The sequence below is a fragment of the Rhodotorula toruloides genome, assembly GCF_000320785.1.
Source record: "Rhodotorula toruloides NP11 unplaced genomic scaffold Scaffold17, whole genome shotgun sequence".
NCBI classification, from domain to species: Eukaryota; Fungi; Basidiomycota; class Microbotryomycetes; order Sporidiobolales; family Sporidiobolaceae; genus Rhodotorula; species Rhodotorula toruloides.
Window position 1 is genome coordinate 1 of NW_015622977.1, and position 18,990 is coordinate 18,990.

The 18,990-nt window shown below is 63.0% G+C and overlaps 7 protein-coding genes across 7 annotated transcripts; 4 read left to right on the forward strand and 3 right to left on the reverse strand.

Moving 5' to 3' along the window:
* Positions 1-27: 27 nt before the first annotated feature.
* RHTO_02140 (MAKKKK cascade protein kinase regulator Ste50) lies at positions 28-2,591 on the forward strand (the record flags this gene model as incomplete). Its single annotated transcript, XM_016415818.1, has 6 exons — positions 28-199; positions 263-328; positions 392-501; positions 563-1,656; positions 1,715-1,743; positions 1,798-2,591. 6 exons carry the CDS (start codon positions 28-30, stop codon positions 2,589-2,591), a joined length of 2,265 nt encoding a protein of 754 aa, XP_016272082.1.
* Positions 2,592-2,673: 82 nt separating this feature from the next.
* On the reverse strand, positions 2,674-4,747 carry RHTO_02141 (uncharacterized protein; the record flags this gene model as incomplete). Its single annotated transcript, XM_016415819.1, has 5 exons — positions 2,674-3,542; positions 3,602-4,294; positions 4,363-4,456; positions 4,521-4,617; positions 4,701-4,747. 5 exons carry the CDS (start codon positions 4,745-4,747, stop codon positions 2,674-2,676), a joined length of 1,800 nt encoding a protein of 599 aa, XP_016272019.1.
* Positions 4,748-4,858: 111 nt separating this feature from the next.
* Positions 4,859-5,866, forward strand: RHTO_02142 (ubiquinone biosynthesis protein coq9; the record flags this gene model as incomplete). The annotated part of the gene is made up of 3 exons (XM_016415820.1): positions 4,859-5,317; positions 5,374-5,520; positions 5,630-5,866. 3 exons carry the CDS (start codon positions 4,859-4,861, stop codon positions 5,864-5,866), a joined length of 843 nt encoding a protein of 280 aa, XP_016272113.1.
* A 94-nt stretch (positions 5,867-5,960) lies between these two features.
* On the reverse strand, positions 5,961-8,401 carry RHTO_02143 (actin cortical patch component; the record flags this gene model as incomplete). Its single annotated transcript, XM_016415821.1, has 8 exons — positions 5,961-6,063; positions 6,122-6,259; positions 6,362-6,757; positions 6,830-7,161; positions 7,227-7,599; positions 7,665-7,897; positions 8,045-8,249; positions 8,343-8,401. 8 exons carry the CDS (start codon positions 8,399-8,401, stop codon positions 5,961-5,963), a joined length of 1,839 nt encoding a protein of 612 aa, XP_016272077.1.
* A 166-nt stretch (positions 8,402-8,567) lies between these two features.
* Positions 8,568-9,747, reverse strand: RHTO_02144 (37S ribosomal protein s5; the record flags this gene model as incomplete). Its single annotated transcript, XM_016415822.1, has 3 exons — positions 8,568-8,692; positions 8,754-8,903; positions 8,967-9,747. 3 exons carry the CDS (start codon positions 9,745-9,747, stop codon positions 8,568-8,570), a joined length of 1,056 nt encoding a protein of 351 aa, XP_016272006.1.
* A 461-nt stretch (positions 9,748-10,208) lies between these two features.
* Positions 10,209-14,481, forward strand: RHTO_02145 (telomere maintenance protein; the record flags this gene model as incomplete). Its single annotated transcript, XM_016415823.1, has 4 exons — positions 10,209-10,454; positions 10,532-10,596; positions 11,357-12,524; positions 12,778-14,481. The coding sequence occupies 4 exons, from the start codon at positions 10,209-10,211 to the stop codon at positions 14,479-14,481; spliced, it is 3,183 nt and encodes a 1,060-aa protein (XP_016272089.1).
* Positions 14,482-14,792: 311 nt separating this feature from the next.
* On the forward strand, positions 14,793-18,773 carry RHTO_02146 (DNA repair protein REV1; the record flags this gene model as incomplete). The annotated part of the gene is made up of 6 exons (XM_016415824.1): positions 14,793-15,023; positions 15,135-15,239; positions 15,297-16,444; positions 16,498-16,566; positions 16,621-17,179; positions 17,235-18,773. The coding sequence occupies 6 exons, from the start codon at positions 14,793-14,795 to the stop codon at positions 18,771-18,773; spliced, it is 3,651 nt and encodes a 1,216-aa protein (XP_016272141.1).
* Positions 18,774-18,990: the final 217 nt, after the last annotated feature.

An 18,990-nucleotide genomic window follows, 5' to 3' on the forward strand; every position in this document is an offset into this window, starting at 1 on the left:
ATTTCACGCCGCTCAAAACTGACCTAGATGCCCGCAGAACACGGCATCACCGGCGACGTCCTTGTCCACCTCGATCACTCGGCACTCAAGGATGTCGGCGTCCACTCGGTTGGCCAGCGTCTGGCGATCCTGAAGACAGTCTACGAGCTCAAGGTCGCGCAGAACATCCCCATTGAAGAAGGGCATTATGTCCCGCCTTGTGAGTTGCGGATCCTCCGACTTCGCGACGAGGACTGACCGCGAGTCCGCTGGTCTCCTGCAGCCGAAGAGATGGACGCGGATGGTCCTCTACATACGCATCACGTACTGGGCATGCTCTCCGAGCGGGGTCAGTCGTCGAACGCCGCCGCCGCCCGAGCGCGAAACTGACAAGGCCTGTCTCTGCTGGCAGATGATCGTATCCGCAACCTTGAACACGAAGTGCACAACCTGCACAATGCGCTGCTCAATTTGCGGGACGAGGCGTTGAGCATTGCACGGAGTGCTCCTCAGACTGGCAAGGTGCGCTCGTCGAGTTCTGGAGAACCTCCGTCGCGCCCGCTGACACTGCGCGATGGAATAGACACGGCAGAACATCCGCTCTCCTACTACTTCAACCTTCCCGCATCCGCTTTCGAACGCATCCACCCTGTCGCGCTCGACTTCATCGCCCTCCCGCCCGCGGCACCCTCCTCCCGTCGCAGTCAACTCGAACCTTGCCATTCCCGGCGCATCAGGCCTTCCTGACTCCCCTCACAGTCCCGTCGTCGACTCGCCTCGTCATGCGAGCGAATACCAGCACCAGCAGCAGGCTCTGCACCCGCAAGATGGTGCGGGACACGGACACCCGACCGAAGTCAGCATCAACGGTGTCCCTACACCAACGACACCGACCGTCCAGATGCTCGTCCCGCCCGACTCGGCAGCCGCCGCAAATGGCGCTCCAGTCTCGCTCTCCGCGACCTCCTCTTCAACCACCCTCGTTCCGCCGTCTTCAGCTCGCTCGACTGTCAGCACGCCTGACTCGGCTTCGCAGGCCACTCTCGCCAGGTCTCCGTCCACCTCGCGATCGAAGGACGGATCGAGCGGCGCGGGCGGAAGCGGGAACACGCCGGACAACCCCTACCGGTCGTTCCGCGTTACGCTGGAAGACCCCTGCTACAAGGTCCTTCCCGCAGCGCTCAAGAAGTATAAGATCAACGATGACTGGCGCCTCTACGCGCTGTTCATCTGTTACGGCAACACGGAGCGCTGCCTCGCCTACGACGAGAAGCCCCTCATCCTCTTTCAGAAGCTCAAAGAGTCGAATGACAATCCCGTCTTCATGCTTCGACACATCAAAGACATCAAGAGTCCTATCGCAGTCGCGTCGGCGAAGCACGCGGCGAGGCGGGACAAGCGCCCACCAGGTATCGGCGGCGGAGTCGAGCGAAGCCTGATGGGCGTCAATCGGGACGGCAGCGCTGCCCCCTCTGCGTCGACTCTCACTCCGGCGAACGGTCTTGGCCCGAATGCTCGGCCGACGCGTCTGCACCACCCGCCTGTCCTGCTGCCGGTCGGTAAGGACAAGGCTGCGGAGGACGCGGGCGAGGGTTCGGGCGCGGACCGGAAGGACGAGAAGGAGCGCCGCAACCAAGGCTACTGCATTGCCATCTACCCCTATCTGGCGGAGCGCGAGTGCGTGCCGGTCACCTCAACATCTTCCGAACTCCCGCTCACCTCGTTTGTCGCGCAGGGACGAGTTTGATGTGGCCGTTGGCGACAGTGAGTCGCGTTCGCTCCCTTTCCTGTGCACCTTGGCTGATCCTCTCTCCGCAGCTTTCGTCATCCTCTCGAAGACAAAGGGTTGGTGGGTCGTCCATCGCGACCACCCGTCGACATCCCTCTCCTCGTCAACATCGTCGAACCCCGATCATTCGCCCATCCCGCGCAAGTCGGCCTGGGTTCCGGCGGGGTGTCTGCTCGAGACGTCGGTCCCGCCGCTCTCCCTCCTCGCCAACGGTCCGACAGCCGATTCCGCAACCAGTCCCTCCGCGTCCAAGTCGTCGCAGGGCGTTCCAGCGCACGAAGGGAACGCAGCGTCAGTCCCAATTCCGCCCTCGTTCGTCGTCTCCGTCTCGACTCCCGGTGTCGCCTTGATGGACTACACGCCTCGCGGACCTGGCGAACTGGAAGTCAAGAAGGGCCAGCCTTTGCGGATCCTCAAGCGGTACAACCACTGGAGCTATGCGATCAAGGAGGACGGCGGGCGAGGATGGCTGCCGAGCTGGTTCTGCGGCAGGGCGAATAAGCCGGATGGGGCGAGCGCAGGCGCAGGCGGAGGGATGGGCACGCCAACCACGCCAACCGTTCCGTCAAGCGCCGCGGGATCGTCGGCCACGTCCGCCGGTCAAGGCGATGCCTCGACACGACCATCGACAGCGCCAAGCGGACCAGTCAAGCCGCCGGCGCTCACGGTCGCAGTTCCTCCAGCTTCAGCAGGCGTTAGCGCGACAAAATCGGCTGGTCCGGTCTTGACAGTCGATGGCGGAGGGATGGTACGAGCAGATGAGCGGGACGGCGGATCGGGTACAGTACGGAAAGCGAGTCTGACGGGAGAAGACGGCGCGTAGATCTCCCGCAGCGTATGGTGGACAAGATCAGGTCATGTGCAGACTTGTGCAACTCATTACATATGCATGCGTCGTCACGGCTTCAGAACAATGCGCTTGATACAGTCCCGCCTTCTTGCCGCAGCAACTCGCGGACGACGCCTTCAGCGCTTGTTACGCATCCCTCGAGGAGCGGGATCCCCGGCGCGAGGTACGAGCCCGTGAACCAGACGCCGCCTTTTCTCGCATCTGCCTGTGCGCCCAGCGGCAGGCCCTGCAGCGTTCGCTTTGATCGCCGCTCCTTGCACCCGTCGAGGAGGAAGCGTCCGAGAACCGCCTGCGAGCGCTTGGTGACGAATGCGCGGGAGAACCAAGTGCTGGAGAGGACGTGTGATGGCGAGATAGGGACAATTGGGTTTGTCGTCTGGAACACAGGTCGGGAAGAGGAGGACGAGGGGTGCGAGATTATGTGCGTTGTTTGTACGTAGGTCGAGGGGAGGAAGAGGTCGTCTTCTGAAGATGGCTCGAAAGGCGGCGGCGAGGCGGAGATGGAAGATGAGGCGAAGACAGCGAGATTGAGGTCGCGTCTGTCGGATTGGGCGGGAGGGAGGACCGAGGCATCGGTGTGCGTCACGACAAGCGTGCGGACGTAGGTGAAGCGCTTGAGAGCAGAGACAACGGCTTGCGTCGATTCGTCGTGTTCGGGAAGCATCGAAAGGAGTCGCGCTGCCTGGTCCGCCTGAGTCGCGAAGACGATGTGGTCGACGAGGAGCGTCTTCTCCATGCCGTTCTGGCTGAACACGATCTTATAGGCGCCTTCGTGCGAGTCGATAGCAGAGAGCGAGACGATGTCGACGCCGAGGTGCGTGCATGAGGGCGGGAGAGGGGCGACGAGGCGTTTGACGATTCCTCGCACGCCGAACGAGGGAGAGGTGACGTAGTGCGAGTTGGCGAAGGTGTCGACGATGTAGTCTGTTGTACGGTATCGTTCAGCATCGAATTGCGGACGAACACAAGCGGAAGGAACGAACCCAGTACTTCTCCAGTCGGCATCTCCCTCGCCTCACCCACTCCAACAGTCGCCACCGCCGCCATCAGCGGGACCAACACCTCCTCTCTCATTCCTCTCGGCACCCTGTGCCTCTCGCACCACTTGCCGAGCGGGACAGACGCGACGTTCTCGAGCCTGAGGAGGCGGAAGCAGAGTTGTCGAAGATGGTCGCGCAGGGTTTTGGGTGGAGGGATGGTAGATGCTGGATGAGCGAGACCGAGGCGGACGTAGAAGAAGGCGAGGAGGAGGATGTACAGGTAGGAGAGGGCGAGAAGGAGTGTGTCGGCGAAGTAGGAGATTTGGGTGCGGTAGCTTGATTGGCGGAGGTGCGAGGGGATTGAGACGGGCGGGAAGCGCAGGCCGGAGGCGCCTTCGTAGATTATTGACGTCGTTTGTGCAGGGCGAGGAGGGGGAGAGACCGGTTTGTCGAGCCTGGCTGGCCGGCGACGTCGCGGAGGAGTGGGCGCACGGGACTGAGTCGACTGTGCGTACTCGGGTGGAGGGGTGGGCGGGACAGACGAGTCTTCGTCGCTGGTGTCGACAGAAGGAAGAGCAGACGAAGGAGGTGAAGCGGCAGGTTGCCGGGCGAGACGCGAGAAGGAGTAGGAGAAGTCAGACTCGACGAGCGGGACGCCCAAGTGCTGATACAGTTGTCGGACGCGACTGTGCGAGCCTGTGAACACGAGGATGTCAATGTCAAATGGGTCGACTTGACCGAGTGAAGCGGAGAATGGAACACACCTCCGTTGATAGAGCGCATCGGGACGTCGACCCTGTACGACCCCTCCTCCGTCTTGACCGACAGCGACGCCGTGTCCATGCCCAGGTCCTCGTTCTGCGAGCGCGATAGAACCGCACGTGAGCTTCAGGTTCTCCGAGACGGCGGGCGGTCAACACACCTTCTCGAGGAGGTGGACTTCGATGCTGAGCAGAGTGCCATCGTGCCTCGTCGCCTGGACCTTCGAGAGCAGGTATGCGGTCGACAGGCCAGCGAGGCTGTTTGGGATCGAAGAGGTGGGGCGGTTGAGAAGGTGAGCATCGAGGAGGAAAGCGCACGCAACGAGGCGAGCTGCACGCACCCAGACCCGACTACCGCAACCCTGACTGGTCGATCTGTGTCGTCCATGCTGCAGAACAAGCGTGAAGAAGCGGAACCAGTGTTGCGGAGGAGGCGAAGTGACCCTCTGCCTCGTACGACGACGGCCACTCTGCTCGATCCGGCTGGAAGGACGCTAGAATGGCTCAAACACGCTCAATCGCACAGCAGCTGACGCGCGCAGCGCTCCCACTCGTGCGCGAACACGGCTTCACCGCCCAAACCCTCCTCGCCGCCTCTTCATCAGTCCCGGCGGCGCCAAAACCTCTCACGGAGCACACGCTGAACGCCTTGTTCCCGTCTCCACCCATCAAGACGCCGTCCGACTTTTCCGTCAAGGGCCTGCTGATCGGGAACGGCGGGAAACGGTCCTACACTCGCCAGGAGCTCATCGCTCTCGCGCGCGGCGAGGGGACGGCGCCACGGGGTAGGGAGCGGACAGGTCCGGCGAAGGCGCTCGTGGAGGAGTGGCTCAGGGAGGGCAGGGACGTCATGGTGAGGCGAGTGCGGGAGAGTGGCCTCAAGGGCGAGCAGGCGATGAGGCTCGGCGTGCGGGAACGGCTGCGGTACAACGAGGACGTGTTGGACAGGCTGCCACAGGTGCGTGCGACCTCACTGATATGTAGGAAGTGCGGGACTGATGTCCTTTCCCGCAGGCCCTAGCCCTTCTCACCGCTCCCTCCTCGACCTATCTCACCGACCTCTCCGCCATGTTACCAGTACCCAGTCCCGGCCAGCACCTCTACCACGTCGCACAAATTGCACAGGACCTGGCGAAAGCGAGTGCGAGTGAGGCGCAAGGGGTGAGTCTGCGAGATTCGGCTTTTGTTTCGCAGTCTGTGCCGCTTGTAGTGCAGACGCTTGACTAGGTACCCAAGCCCATGATTCGCACTGATGCACTCATTTCCCCAGACCGCATGGTACTCCCTCCGCCTCCGCGTCTCGACCATCTACGCCCTCTCCGAACTCTCCCTCCTCGCTCCCTCTCCCTCCCTCACGCCCTCAGAACGCCTAGCAGCCGCCATCGACTACTCCGACCGCCTTTTCGACCAGATGGCGAGACTGGGACAGGAGGTGGACAATGTTGGGTTGTTTGCGGAGTGGGTGACGAAGAGTTGGGTGGGCATTGCGAGGAGCAAGTTTGCGTGAGCGAGCAATGCGGCATGTATTGACTCTCGAGCGTTAGAGAGAGTGTCTGTAAAGCAGTGTTACGAAAGCGACACATCTACTCGATTCCTTCCCTCTATGCAAGCTTGACCTCAAGCGTCCTGATAGTTCCGTCTGCGCCCGCCGAGACGAGTTTCCCCTCTCCGGCCCAGCATACCTTGCTCGCTCCACCCTTGTGGCTGCGCCGTTCCAAGAACCGTCAGCTTCTCCTCCCGAGTAGAGGAAGAGCGGACGCACAGGTTCTTGAGCGAGAGGATCGACGAGGGAGTCTTAAGCGAGTAGACGCGGATGGACTCGTCGAGCGAGGAGGCGGCGAGGTATGACCCGGAAGGGGAGAAAGCGAGCGAGGTGACACGGGCAGAGATATCGGCCCAGCTGCGCGAAACAAGTGTGAGCTTGTGAGTCGCAAGTACCGACTGGGTTATCGTTGCAGCTGCGCGAGAACGCATCGCGACGACGATCGGACTGCGTACTCACCGCGCATTGACAATCTCGCCCGTCTCGACGTTATAAAGCGGCACCTTGCCCGTCGCCAACCCAATCGCGACGACCTTCTCCCCGCTCTCCTCTGGCGGGAACGCCACCGCAGTCGGATTAGCCCTCAACTCGATACTCTTGAGGTGCTTGCCGTCCGTGGTCGAGTAGAGGTGCACGCGGGAATCGTCGGTGCCGACGGCTGTGACGGAGGGGGAGGTGGCGACGCAAGTGGGAGTGGCGGAGGAGGATCCTTTCGGCAGGGAGAGGGTGCAGAGCGATTTGCCCGGTGCCGAGAAGATCTCGATACCCGAGGCCGTGGCGAGGACGAGCGAGTCGGAAGCGGGGGCGCCAGAGGCCAGCGCTTTCGGCTGTGAGCCGGTCGGAACGGACGAGGAGCTGGGAGTCGTACTCTTTCAGCATCAGCGACCGTCATGCTGTACGCAGAATGCAAGAGAAGCGTCCACGCACCCAAACTCGTCCTTCGAAAGCTCCTTGACCGTATCGTCATACGCAGTCGAGACGAACCCTCCATCCCTCTTGTTGACCACATCCACGACCAGTCCCTTGTGTCCCAGTCCCTTGACCTGCTTGACCTCTCCCTCCGCAGTCGTCGCCAAGATTCGCCCGCTCGAGTCGCCCGAGATGAACGTGTCAAAGTTAGGTTGGGAGACGGACAGCGCGGTGATGGGGTTTTGGTGGCCGTAGAGCGTGCGAGAGGGAGTTGGGGAGCGCACGTCGAGGATGTTGAGGTCGCCGCTGAAGGAGAGCGAGACGAGATGTTCCGCTGCAAAGGTGTTGCCCTGCGCACTCGCATTCCAGTCAGTGCCTCCTCCAACCAATTCGCAAGCGAGAAGAGCGGGCGCACCACCTGCTGACTCTGCACATCATCCCCCTCAAACGCCCACTTCTGCACCACCTTCCCGCTCTCGACATCCCAAAGCTTGCAGCTCCCGTCCGCCGAACTAGTCGCCACCTTCTTTCCCTCGCGATCCCAACTCGCCGCAAAGACGCCCTTCTCATGCGCCGCTCCCCCAGCGCTCTCGACCAACGCTCCGCGCTCCTCGGCCGACGTCCCGTCGTAGAGGAACACCTGACCGTCTGAGCCGGCTGAGACGAAGAGCGAGCCCGAGGGGTTGTAGGCGACGGATTGGACGAAACGGGTGTGGCGGCGAGAGGTTGAGGCGTATTTGAAGGGGACGCCGTTGAGGAAACAGACGCTAAAGTCGTCCGAGCCGGTCCTGCGTGCGTTCTCGACTCCAGTCAGTTTCCTTCGAAGTGTATGGAGACGAGACGGCGCACGCACACAGCTTTGAACGGCCTAGTCGGCCTCATCGCAACCGCATTAACCGCCTTCGAATGCCCACTAATCTCCCCAATCGAGCTTCCCGTCTCGAGACTGAAACTCGCGCCCCACGCCGAGCGACCCTCACCGACGACGATGAGCCGTTTCGATTCAGAGTCGCAGGCGATGTCGTTGATGCGCGAGAGCGGCTTCGAGTCGAGTTTGAGAGTGTAGTTGCCGGTTGTGTCCCAGACCTGCGCGGGGGGGAGGGGACGTCAGTGACGGTCTCGAGACGAGGACACAGAGTACGAGCCATCGCTGCGTCTTCCGCGCGGAAAGACGACAGCAACAGCTCCCTCCTCCTCCTCCTCCTCGACCCTCCCTCACTCGCTCAAACGCACCTTCACATTTCCCCCCGCGTCTCCACTAGCCGCATAATACTCCCCCACAGGCTTGACCACATTCACACTCTGCGCATGTCCGAAAGTCCTCACTTCCGCCGTCGACGAGTCGGCGAACAAGGGACGCAGGAGCGCGAGGCGGGAGGAACCGTAGGCTAGGAGGGTGCCGGAGGGGTTGGAGTAGAGTTTGGTGCATTGGCCGCGGCTGTAGGTGAGCGGTTTGGGGGGGGAGTTAGTAGGAGAGGGAGGGTGACGAGGTGGGGCTGCGAAAGAGGGAGTGAGAGGGGAGGGGACGCACGTCGTGGAGGGAGCGGGGACGACGACTGAAGTCTGAGTGAGCGAGCCACGAGTCGACATGGTTTGTTTCAGCGAGGCGGGCGGAGCAAGCGAGTGTAGCGGACGAGGTCAAGCCGTGAGGAGGACGACTCGAGCCTCCCTCTCGCTCTCTTTGCCGGCCCAGAAAGTCACGGGTAATGCTCTGTATTCACTTGCTCTCTACCACTGGACACACGCGCGACTCGCCTTACCTCCCATGCGAGACATCGATCGCCTTCCTCCCCCTCGCCTTTCCAACCTCCTCGGCCGTCATCATCCCGTTCACTTTCTTGTTCCTCCGCTGTCCGGCAGCGAACATGAATCCACCCATGTCTGTCCCGCACGAGCGTCAGCGAGTTCTGTGGGGAAGTAAGTGGAAGGGGGGGGCACGCACCGACGGGGTTGGTTCCGCCGTGCAACATGGCGCAGGCGAGTTTGATCACGCGGACGGGGTTGCGCGAGCCGTAGACTTTCGCAGAGAGGTCGGTGATGCCTGCTGCTTTCGCGACTTGGTGGATGTGCGGGTTCACGCGGAGGCCGAAGCCTGCGACGGCGGGTCGTTCGTTCGGGTTAGTTGCGCATTCAAGGGAGGGAGATGGGGACGCACCGGGTGGACGCGAGCGCATCTCGATCTTGCAGGTGCCAAAGTTGCTGTTCATGTTTCCCCAGACGGTGCGCTCCTCGTACCGCTCGACATAGTCCATCGAGCGGACTGCCTGCGCAAACGCCTTTTGTACCGCCTTGCCCGCCGCGTCGTCCTTGCCCTCTCCGCACCCTACGAGCCCGTGGCCGTTGCCGGTGACGACGAGGGCGTAGATCGAGGGCTGCTTGCCCTTGGCCTTCATGTTGACCACGCGCTTGATGACGAGCGCGAAGCGGTACAGGTTGCGGATCTCGCCTGTCGAGAGTTGGGTGACTTGCGAGAGGTGCTCGATCGAGGCCTCCTCGCCCCTCATGCGCTTCGAAGGCGCGACGCTGCCCGGCTTCTTCTGGCGGTACCCGACCTCTCCGGGGACGCGGTTGATGGTGGTGACGAGGACATCGTTGGGCTGTCTCGCCTTGAAGGTCGAGTCTGCCGCGCGCAGGACGGAGTGCTGCGAGGGATGGAGGTCGAGCACGGGGTCGAAGGAGGAGAGGTCGGCGCCGACGAGCGAGTCGAGGTAGCGCGCGTCGGGGCGGTGGCGGAGGTCTGTCCGTGGGTTGCGGGGCGTGTGAGGACGGGGACGCGTGCGGACCCACTCGTGGACGGCGTCGGTGTCTTGTTGGATTGGAGGAGGAGGGGGAGTCGAGGGGGCGAGGGAGGCGGCGGTGGAGGAGAGGGCACGGGCGGGTGGTTGTTGCCGTGTCAGTGAGCGTGCGAGTGCGGTGGCGCACTGTCGCAGTGACATCCCAGCGCAGCGTTCAAAGAGAGAGTGAGCGTGAGTGAGGGTGAGCAGGCGAGAACGAGAGTGAGGCTCTCGCAGCGGACACCACACCAGCGAGTGGTGCGAGGGCAGTGCGAGTGTACAGAGTGGGACTAGCTAGGGTGAGTGGCTGCTCTACTCCAGCTCAGTCCACTCCAGCTCACCCGCTCACCCGCTCACCTCGCTCGCTCGCCTCTCCACATCTCGACCCACTTCGCATCCCGATCGCAACTCACCCTCACCCTCGCCCTCACACCATCCAGTCCACTGCACACACCCACATCGCGACACACACACGTCGATCGCACCCACCCAGCCCACCCTCTCGCCGCCCGAGTGCACTGCGACTCGCTAGCTTCGATCCCTGGCCTCGCCCACGCGCGACACGACTCGGTTCGGACAAGGACGGCGACACGCTCACGATCTCGGGGGCTAGGAGAGCAGCCATGAACGGCGGTCCACCCCCTCCTCCTCCTCCTCCTCCAGGGGACCATCCCTTCCCCCCTCCTCCTCCGCCTTTGAACCGTCCGCCCTTACCGCAATCATACACCACCTCTTCAACGCTCGACGCTCACCGGCGCATCCAACACCCCCAACAACTCGGCGCAGGATACGGAGGACAACAACACCAAGATACCCGCACCCAATTGTTCGTCTCGAACCTCCCCTTCCGAGTGCGATGGCAAGACCTTGTGCGTCGTTCCCTTTTCCCCTCCACCTCCGAAGTGAGCTGATGGATGGGATGGGTTGGGACTTGGGACGCGCGCAGAAGGACTTGATGAGAAAGTGTGGGACAGTGTTGAGGGCCGATGTCGCGTTGAGTCCGACGGATGGGTGCGTCGAGCTTTTCTTTTCTTTTCGTTCTCTTGGCGATCGTCACTCGTCGGGTGCGAAGCGAAGGAATCTGAGGGTTCGAGGGAGGGCGAAAGGGAAAGGTGATCAAGCCAGGGACATTGGGTTCGCTCGCGGCGCGAGATTGTCGGCTTGCGGAGTTGCGCTCGTCTCCCTCACGTGCGGGACTGGCGGACGTGCGATAAACGGATGGGCCATTCCTCGCCGGACGAATCTGCAGCCCCAACTCGCTTCAACGGACGGCAAACGCTCGCCGAACTGGCGGGAACAAAGCGGGACGCCTTTTTGTGCGAACGCGCAGACTAGGGATGGAAAGGTCTTCCTGAGGTTGCGCAAGGAGCCTCGCGGAGTTCACGGCGGAAGGAGGACTCGCACGCGCGGAGCATGCCTTCGGCGGAAACGGGCTCGATGCGGAGATTCTCCCGGCGTTACAGACTGTGCATCTCTGCGCGCGAAGTGGCAAGCCGAACATGAGGAGGAGGGAGGGACCGAAGCGGAGGAAGGAAGGAGGTTGGTCTCGGCAGTGACCGGACCTCGCAAACCTTCTGCGGCTCCTTTCCGACCGCAGTCCCTTCCGATACTGGTTACTGAAGAGGAATCTTCGCTCGATCGAGGACTGTCCGGACGATTCGGTGGTTCATACGGAGGACGGGATGCCTGGACGAAGTCGTCCTTTGCGAACAATCCCTGGCCTGTCTGTTCAGTCACGACGGCTGACGTCCCTTTGGCTCTCGTCGCGCAGACGAAGTCGCGGCTTCGGCGTCGTCCTCTTTGCCAAAGCCGAAGACGCCGCGAAAGCCATCGCGACCTACCACGGCTACACCTGGCAAACGCGCGTCCTCGACGTGCGAATTGACGCACAGGATCCGACGGGCGCTTTGGCGTTGGCTGAAGCGAATCGGCAACAGGCGGCGCAGAAGGCCCAGCAGCAGGGTCAGAGAGGAAGTCCGGTCTTGCCTCCCCCTCCTCCGCCACCTCCGCCCGGGATGATGGGTATGCCGGGGATGGCGCCGATGGGGATGGTACCGATGGGAATGGCGGGGATGGGGATGGTCGCTGCGCCTTTCGGACCGATGCTGGTGCAGGTTCCGTCGCCGCTGGGTCAGACGTTCCTCGCTCCTGCTCAGCAGCAACCGCAGCAGAGGTCGAGCTCGCCGTACCTCTCGCCTGAAGCGGCGAGATCGTCGCCGACTCAGCTGCAACCGGACCTCGGCTCGTCCAACGTCCAGTCGCGCAACTCGAGCGCTTCGCCTTCTCCCTCGCCCGCTCACTCGCCCGCAGCCGACTCGACCTCTCCGACGAACGAGCGGAAGAGCCCGCTCCTCGCGCCTCCTTCGCGCGATCCGTCCTCTTCGTCGCCTGTCCCTCCGCCGCCGCCGCCTCCTCCGCCCGGCTCGTCCTCGAATCCGGATATCCCACCGCAGTTCCAGCACCTCATGGCGATGCAACACGCGCCTGCTCCTCCCGCGCCTTCCTCGATCCCCCCGCACCTCCAGCAACACCAACACCCTCACCAGCCGCACCCTCAACAAGCGATGGTGGTCCCGATGATGAGTATCCACCCGATGGGATACGCCGTCCCCGCCGCCGGTCTGCTAGGGTACTACCCCTCGAACGGCAGTGGGCGTCCAGGCTCCGCCCCTCCCGGCGCAGGCGCAGGCGCAGGACCGCACGGGTCAGGCCAGTACACGAACCGGCACCTGTTCGTAGGCAACTTGCCCTTCAACTGCCAGTGGCAGGAACTGAAGGACTTGATGCGCGGCGCGGGGAACGTCTTGAGGGCGGATATTGCCCAGGGTCCGGATGGAAGGAGTCGAGGGTTCGGGAGCGTGTTGTTTGCGAGTCAGGGGGATGCGGAGAGGGCCGTGGGCATGTTCAATGGGTACGAGTTCAATGGGAGGGCGTTGAAGGTGAGTTTCTGCGGGTCTTGGCGGTCTCCTCCATCCTCCCTCCTCCCCTTCTTTTCCATCTCTCTCCTCGTCTAATCCGCACAATGACGCACCGCTCCGCGCGCCCCTCGGAGCTCTCCCGTTCTCCCTCGCCGGCCTTCCTTGATTCTCCCGCGTCCTGCCCTCTCTTCTCCCCTTCCTTTCGTTCTCCTTCTGCTTCTCCCGAAACTTGCCCTCGGACGGCTGCTGACCTCACTTGCATCCCGCCCACCAGGTCCACTTCGACAAGTTCGCTGGTGCCGCCGTCAACCCGAACCAAAACGGGCCCAACTCGTCCAACGGTCCTTCGCACCACTACCCTCCCCCGCCACCTCCTCACCACGCCTACCCTCCCCCTCCGCCTCCTCAGCATCCCTACCCCTACGCGAACGGCCAGCAGCACCAGCAGCAGCAACAGCAGTTCGTCATGCCTTTTCCGACGAGGGCCGCGGGTGCGGGAGAGGGGTATGTTGGTGCGCCGAGTCCGTTGGCGCAGTTGGCGTTTGGCGAACGGAGGGAGAAGGAGGGGAGTTTGACGGAGAGTCGGCCTGGGACGGCGGTCAAGCGGGAGGAGCAGGCGGATGCGACGGAGGTAGGAGCGAGCGAAGGCGCCGAGGGTGGAGAAGGGGACGAGGAAGAGCGCACGAAGTATGCGCGAGAGCCGACGGTGTCGAGTCATCACCTCGTTCACCCTCGCCCGCATGCGCATCCGCACCCAGCATCCTCCTTCTCACGAGGCCACCACCATCCGGCTGCACCCTCCCGCATCGCCATGCCTCCACCTCTACCTTTCGCCTCTCTCGCCGGCTACGCGGGCGCGACGAGCGCTTCAGCAGCGACGCCGAGCGGTCCCTTCTCGCCGCTCGGCCACCCAACCTCGACCCGCCTCGCCGGTCTCGGTCCTATGACGCCCTCGATGCCCGCCTTCACCTTTGGCGGCGCAGGACCGTTCGCCGCACAGCCGACTCCGCCAATCATGCCAGGCGGGATGTTCTCGCCAGGCGACTTCAACGTCGGACCGTTCTCCCCCGGCGTGCCGTTCTTTGGCGGTCACCAGCAACCGAACGGTACACAGGGAGCAGGAGCATGGAAAAACGTCGCGCCTGGACAGCAGACGCCCGGTTTCAACCCGATGTTCCCGGCGTACCCGTACTCTGCCGCACACGCCGGCGTCAACGGCGAGTATGCGCAGCAGGAGGATGAGGAGCAGCATCCGCAGCTTGGCGAGGAGGAGCATCAGCCGTCGGGCGAGGCGGAGCAAGAGTCTCGGCGGCAAGAAGCGTCGGACGAGCCGAGTTACTTCCCGCCCGTTTCGGCGCCCTCGCCTGCAACGACTATCACGCGCTCGCCTCTCGTCCCTCACTCGGCATCCGCTCCTCCTCTCTCGCCTCGCATCTCGCCCATCCAGGACCGACCGTCGCTCGACGACGCTCGCACGGGCGCGAACGGTCCGGGACACTCTGTCTCGGAGACGCTCGCCCTCTCGAACGCCTTTGAAGGCCTCGCTGTCGGCGGACGCGGAGCGAGTCGCAGCCTGCAGAACAGCCCGCGACCGCAGGCGCAGGCACAGCTCGATGTTGGCGGCGGAGGCGCGTTCGGGTCGAGCTTGCAGCCTGGCTGGGCTGAGGGCCTTTCGCCGCCGGCGTCGGCCGAGGAGAATGGCGAGCCGAATCGTAGGAGGTCGCTGGTTGCTCCGGCTGGATCGGCGGCAGGATTGGGAGGCGGAGAAGGCGCGGCGGGTGCAGCTCAACGAGGCGTGTCGGTCGGGCCGACGGCGAAGGAACTCGGCGCGGGGCTCGTCGTCCCTGACATCGGCGCCACGGGTGGACCGAGGCGGGCGAGTATGGATTCGAGCTCGCCTGCGCTCGCAGCAGGAGCTGGGGGAGCGCCGTCGTCGAGGGGAGGACGCGCAGCTTTCGGGACTTCGATCTGGGGATAGACGGTTTTCGGGGTAGGTACAAAGCACGCACAAAACAGGGACACTAGCACGGTTTGAACGGGGGTGGGTTTTCTGTCGATACGCACGGGCTTTGGTCGGCTTCCGTTTTGTTCAGTTGTCGAGTTTGTCTGGTCACGGTCATAGAAGCGGGACACTAAGTCTATCTGAATGGTCATCTTATGCATCTCACATGCTCGTTCAGCGACGCTTGAAGCGAGTCGGCGAGAGTCTCGCAGGTTGACATTCCTCGACGAGCCCCTCGCAAAGGTCAACCTCGTCCTCCTCGCGCGCTCTCGCCGCAGGTCGCCGCGATGACCAGCTCGGGTCCTTCTGCTACTGCGGAAGGGTCGGATGACCCGGCGCTCGACCTTGCGTTGGCCGACTTCGACCCCGACACCACCCTTGCATCCTCATCGCTCAACCCGCCTCGAACCGCCGACACAACCGCACGTCCGCCTCAGGGGACGAAGCGTGCCGCTGCGAACGATGAGATCGACTACAGGGAGCAGCAGTTCTACGAGCCAGTCAAGTTTGGCGAGTTTGTGCGTCTACCTCTCCCGCTCGATGTCATCCCGCCCGTCTCGACCAGAAGCGGTTTCTTAGGTAATGCGAGAGCCGCATGTTGCTGACGCACATCTCAACACTTCTTACAGGGCAAGTACATGCGGAACAAGCGCAAGAAGTTGCAGGTGCAGAACAAGGCGATGCTCGAGAACGGCGAGGAGAAGCCGCAGATCTTGCGAGGCTTGCGGGTCTACGTGCGTCTCAGACGATTTCTGAGCTTGCTCCGGCGTATGCTGACTTGCGCCGCGCAGATCAACGGCTTCACCGACGGTGTCACCCTCCCCGAACTCATCGAGCTCCTCGTTCAGCACGGCGGGGAGTACGTTCCGTACCTCGACAAGAAGAGCCTCGTCACGCACATCGTCGCCTCAAACCTGACTCCATCGAAGCGGAAAGAGTTCGCCAGCTACAAGGTCGTCAAGCACGACTGGCTCGTCGAGTCTGTCAAGGCGCGAAAGCTGCTCGACTGGCGCGAATTCTCGCTACTGGCCCCGCCAAAGAGCGCGCCTGCACCCGTAGCGACGACAAGCACGGCAGCTCCCGGCGCCGGCTCGCTCGCAGCCGAGACAGCAGCTCGACTCGGCACGCAGACGGGACAGATGAGCCTCTTCAGCATGGGTGTCGGCAAGGGTGGTGACGGGGTTACGCAGACCGGGCGCGGGCGTGACAAGGATTCAGATGCGGTGATCAAGCCGCGGACGGAAACGATCGAGACGCTCTCTGAGCGAGGAGCGCGACTGGCGAAGGAGGCGCTGAAAGCGCAATCTGCTTCCGCCGCCAACCCCTTCTTTCGCCCACGCTCTACCGTCAACGTTGACGATGGCGCTCGACCTCCTTCGCGTCCCACGACACCCAAGAAACCGCGCAAATTCGTCGCGGGTGAAGCGCCGGACATCTTTCCGCCTCCCGAACGGATCGCCGCCAATCTCCCCGCGACGACCGATTCACCTGGCAAGCCCAACGCGATCACGCACTCGTGGCTTCCGCAAACCGAGCGGTCGGAGCGTACCAACGCCCTCCTGCAAGACGCCGACTGGCTATCGAAGCACACGGCGTCCTCGGCCGACTTTCTTGAAGGCTACTTCGCCCAGTCGCGTCTCCACTGGATCAGTACCTTCAAGGAGGAGCTCAAGGTCATCATGGCGGGCAAGCAGCAAAGCGTCGTGCGGCCAGCGAGGAAGAAGAAGTTGACGGGTCGAGCGTCAGACGGCAGGACGATCTTCCACGTCGACTTTGACTGCTTCTTCGTCAGCGCTGGCTTGACGACGCGGCCTGAGCTGCGCGGCAAGCCTGTCGCCGTCTGTCATGCGAAGGGCGACGCGGACGCCGCAAGCAGTACGAGCGAAATCGCGTCGTGCTCGTACGAGGCGCGCAGCTGCGGCGTCAAGAATGGCATGAGGTGCGTTGCACGGCATGGCGGGGAGAACGGTTTGCTAACATGGACGTTCGCAGTCTCGGCCGCGCACGCGAACTCTGCCCCGACATCCAGACGATGCCTTTCGAGTTCGACCTCTACCGAAGGTGCGTTGCTTCGAGCATCTCTAGTCGCTGCTACTGACAAGGCCGTGAACGCAGCATCACCCTCGCATTCTACGACATCTTGCTTGCGCACGCCTCCTACCTCCAGATCGTCTCGATGGACGAGTGCCTGATGGAAGTCGACGTACCGCCAACCGTCTTTCGTGATCAAGACCCCGCCATGGATCTCGCTCGCAAGCTCCGCGCCGACATCCTCGATGCGACCGGCTGTCAAGCTTCCATCGGCATCTCGCACAACATCTTGCTTGCACGGCTCGCCATGCGCAAGGCAAAGCCTGCCTCGGCTTTTCACCTCTTCCCCGAGGACGTCGACGAGTTTCTGCTCCCTCTCGACGTCGACTCTCTCCCCGGCATCGGTTGGAGTCTGCGGGACAAGCTGAAGAAGGAACTCAACGTCGAAACGGTGGGCGACCTTCGTCGCGTCCCGCCATACAAGCTCGCCCGGACGATTGGCCCCGAGAACGGCAAGAAGTTCGCCGCTTTTGCGCAGGGCGTCGATGACCGCGAACTCGAGGTCGGCAAGCCTCGTCAATCAGTCTCCACGGAGGTCAACTACGGCATCCGTTTTCCTCCAGGGCGGAACGACCTTGTCGAGGTGCGCTCCCGTCGTCTCTTTGCAGCTCCCGCCCGACTAACACGATTCTGTCCAGCAATTCATGCGCAACCTCGGCGCCGAGACCGCCAAACGCCTTCGTGCCCAAGGCTTGCAGGCGCGGCAGCTCACGCTCAAAGTCATGACCCGCCATCCGGACGCGCCCATCGATACGCCCAAGTTCCTCGGTCACGGGTACTGCAACACCGAGAACAAGGTGTCGACGATCACTGGCAAGAGCGGCGGAGCGACGGACGACTCGGACGTTGTCGGCGAGACGGCATGGAAGCTTATGCGCTCGATGCAAGCTCCCGCTCACGAGCTTCGCGGCATCGGCATCCAGCTCTCGAAACTCGAGAAGGACGGCATTCCGGTCGACGTCGTCCGCGAGAAGGGCCAGTCGACGTTGTCGTTTCAGCCGTCAATCAAGAAGCCGTCCGCTCCCGCAGTGTTGCCGCCAAACTCGCCTCGACAGCCAGCCGTCGATGAGGCCATTCCTCCACAGCTCGCTGCCGTTACGATATCCTCGAGCCCGAAGGAGACGGCCAGGCCGGCGTCGGGACTTCGCCGTCGTGAGGAATCGCAAGCTGCTCCCGCGCTGCGAAAGGAGCCTTCGACAATCATTCTCGACTCGGACTCGGACACAGAGGAGATCGCTTCTCGCGCACCTCCACCACCACCTCCGGCTCGACTGTCGACAGGGCCTCTGCGTCAGCGAACTCGACGCACTCGGACACCCGACCCATACATCCCGTCCATGTTCAGACCGACGAAAAAGGCCGTCGCTCCTCCGCCTCCTACGGCGTCGCAAGTCACGGACGCCGAGCTGAGCTACTACGGCATCGACCCGGAGACGTACCGAACGCTCGACCGCGATTTGCGCGTCGAGGTCCTCCGGGACGCGCGCCGCTCGAAGCCGCCTCCGACCAAGGAGAAGTTGGAAGGGTTCGCAAGGAAGGAGACGACCCCTCCGATGGGCGCGAAAGGGCCACCTGTCGACGAACTACCGGCCCCGAAAGCGCCTCCGGCCGTCATCGTCCTGCCGCCTTCGCCCTCCGAATTGACCGACTCGCAGATCGCGGCGATGCAGTACGACCCCAGCATGTTCCGCGCGCTCGGCAAGTCGACTCAGCTCGAGCAGATCGAGGTCCACAAGGCTCGGCAGAAGCGACTCGTCGTCGGCGACAGACCTAAGCGCGAGTCGATTGATGCGAGCGGGCCACGACTGCGTGCGCCGGTCAAGGATGTAGCCGTCCGAATTCCGCCTCGCTTCCAGGGCAAGGTCGAGCTCTCCGACGTGCTCGACAGGGTCGAGAACTGGGTGCAGCTCGCCAAGTCGGACGGGCCAGACAACGACGACCTCGACGCCCTCGGCCGCTACGTCGAGAAGTGCGCTTCGCGCGACAAGGGCCACGACCTTAAGAAGGCCACGGACGTGCTCAGGTGGTGGGGTTGCGTGCTGGAGCAGGAGTTTGGACAGCGAGGGGCGGAGGACGTCGGCACAACGGCCTCTCACTGGTGGGAGGGACTCGAGCAAGTGCAGGAGAGGCTCGAATGGCTCGTCTTGAAGGAATCGGGATCTCGCCTCCGCTTCTAGCTTCGTATTCTTGTGTTGCTTGTAACATTTGCGTCTGACATCTGACAGTAGTCTCCCGGCGTTCGCCTTTCTTTCGACTACCCGCAACTCACTGTGGCAGGGCGTGGGCTTGCTAGTATCGCCTCGCCAGCTTTCGCTGCTCTATCCAGCCGCGCTCTTGCGACCTGCGCCCTCGCGTCCTCGCCGTTCGCTTCGCCTCCCCACCTCATCTTGGTCA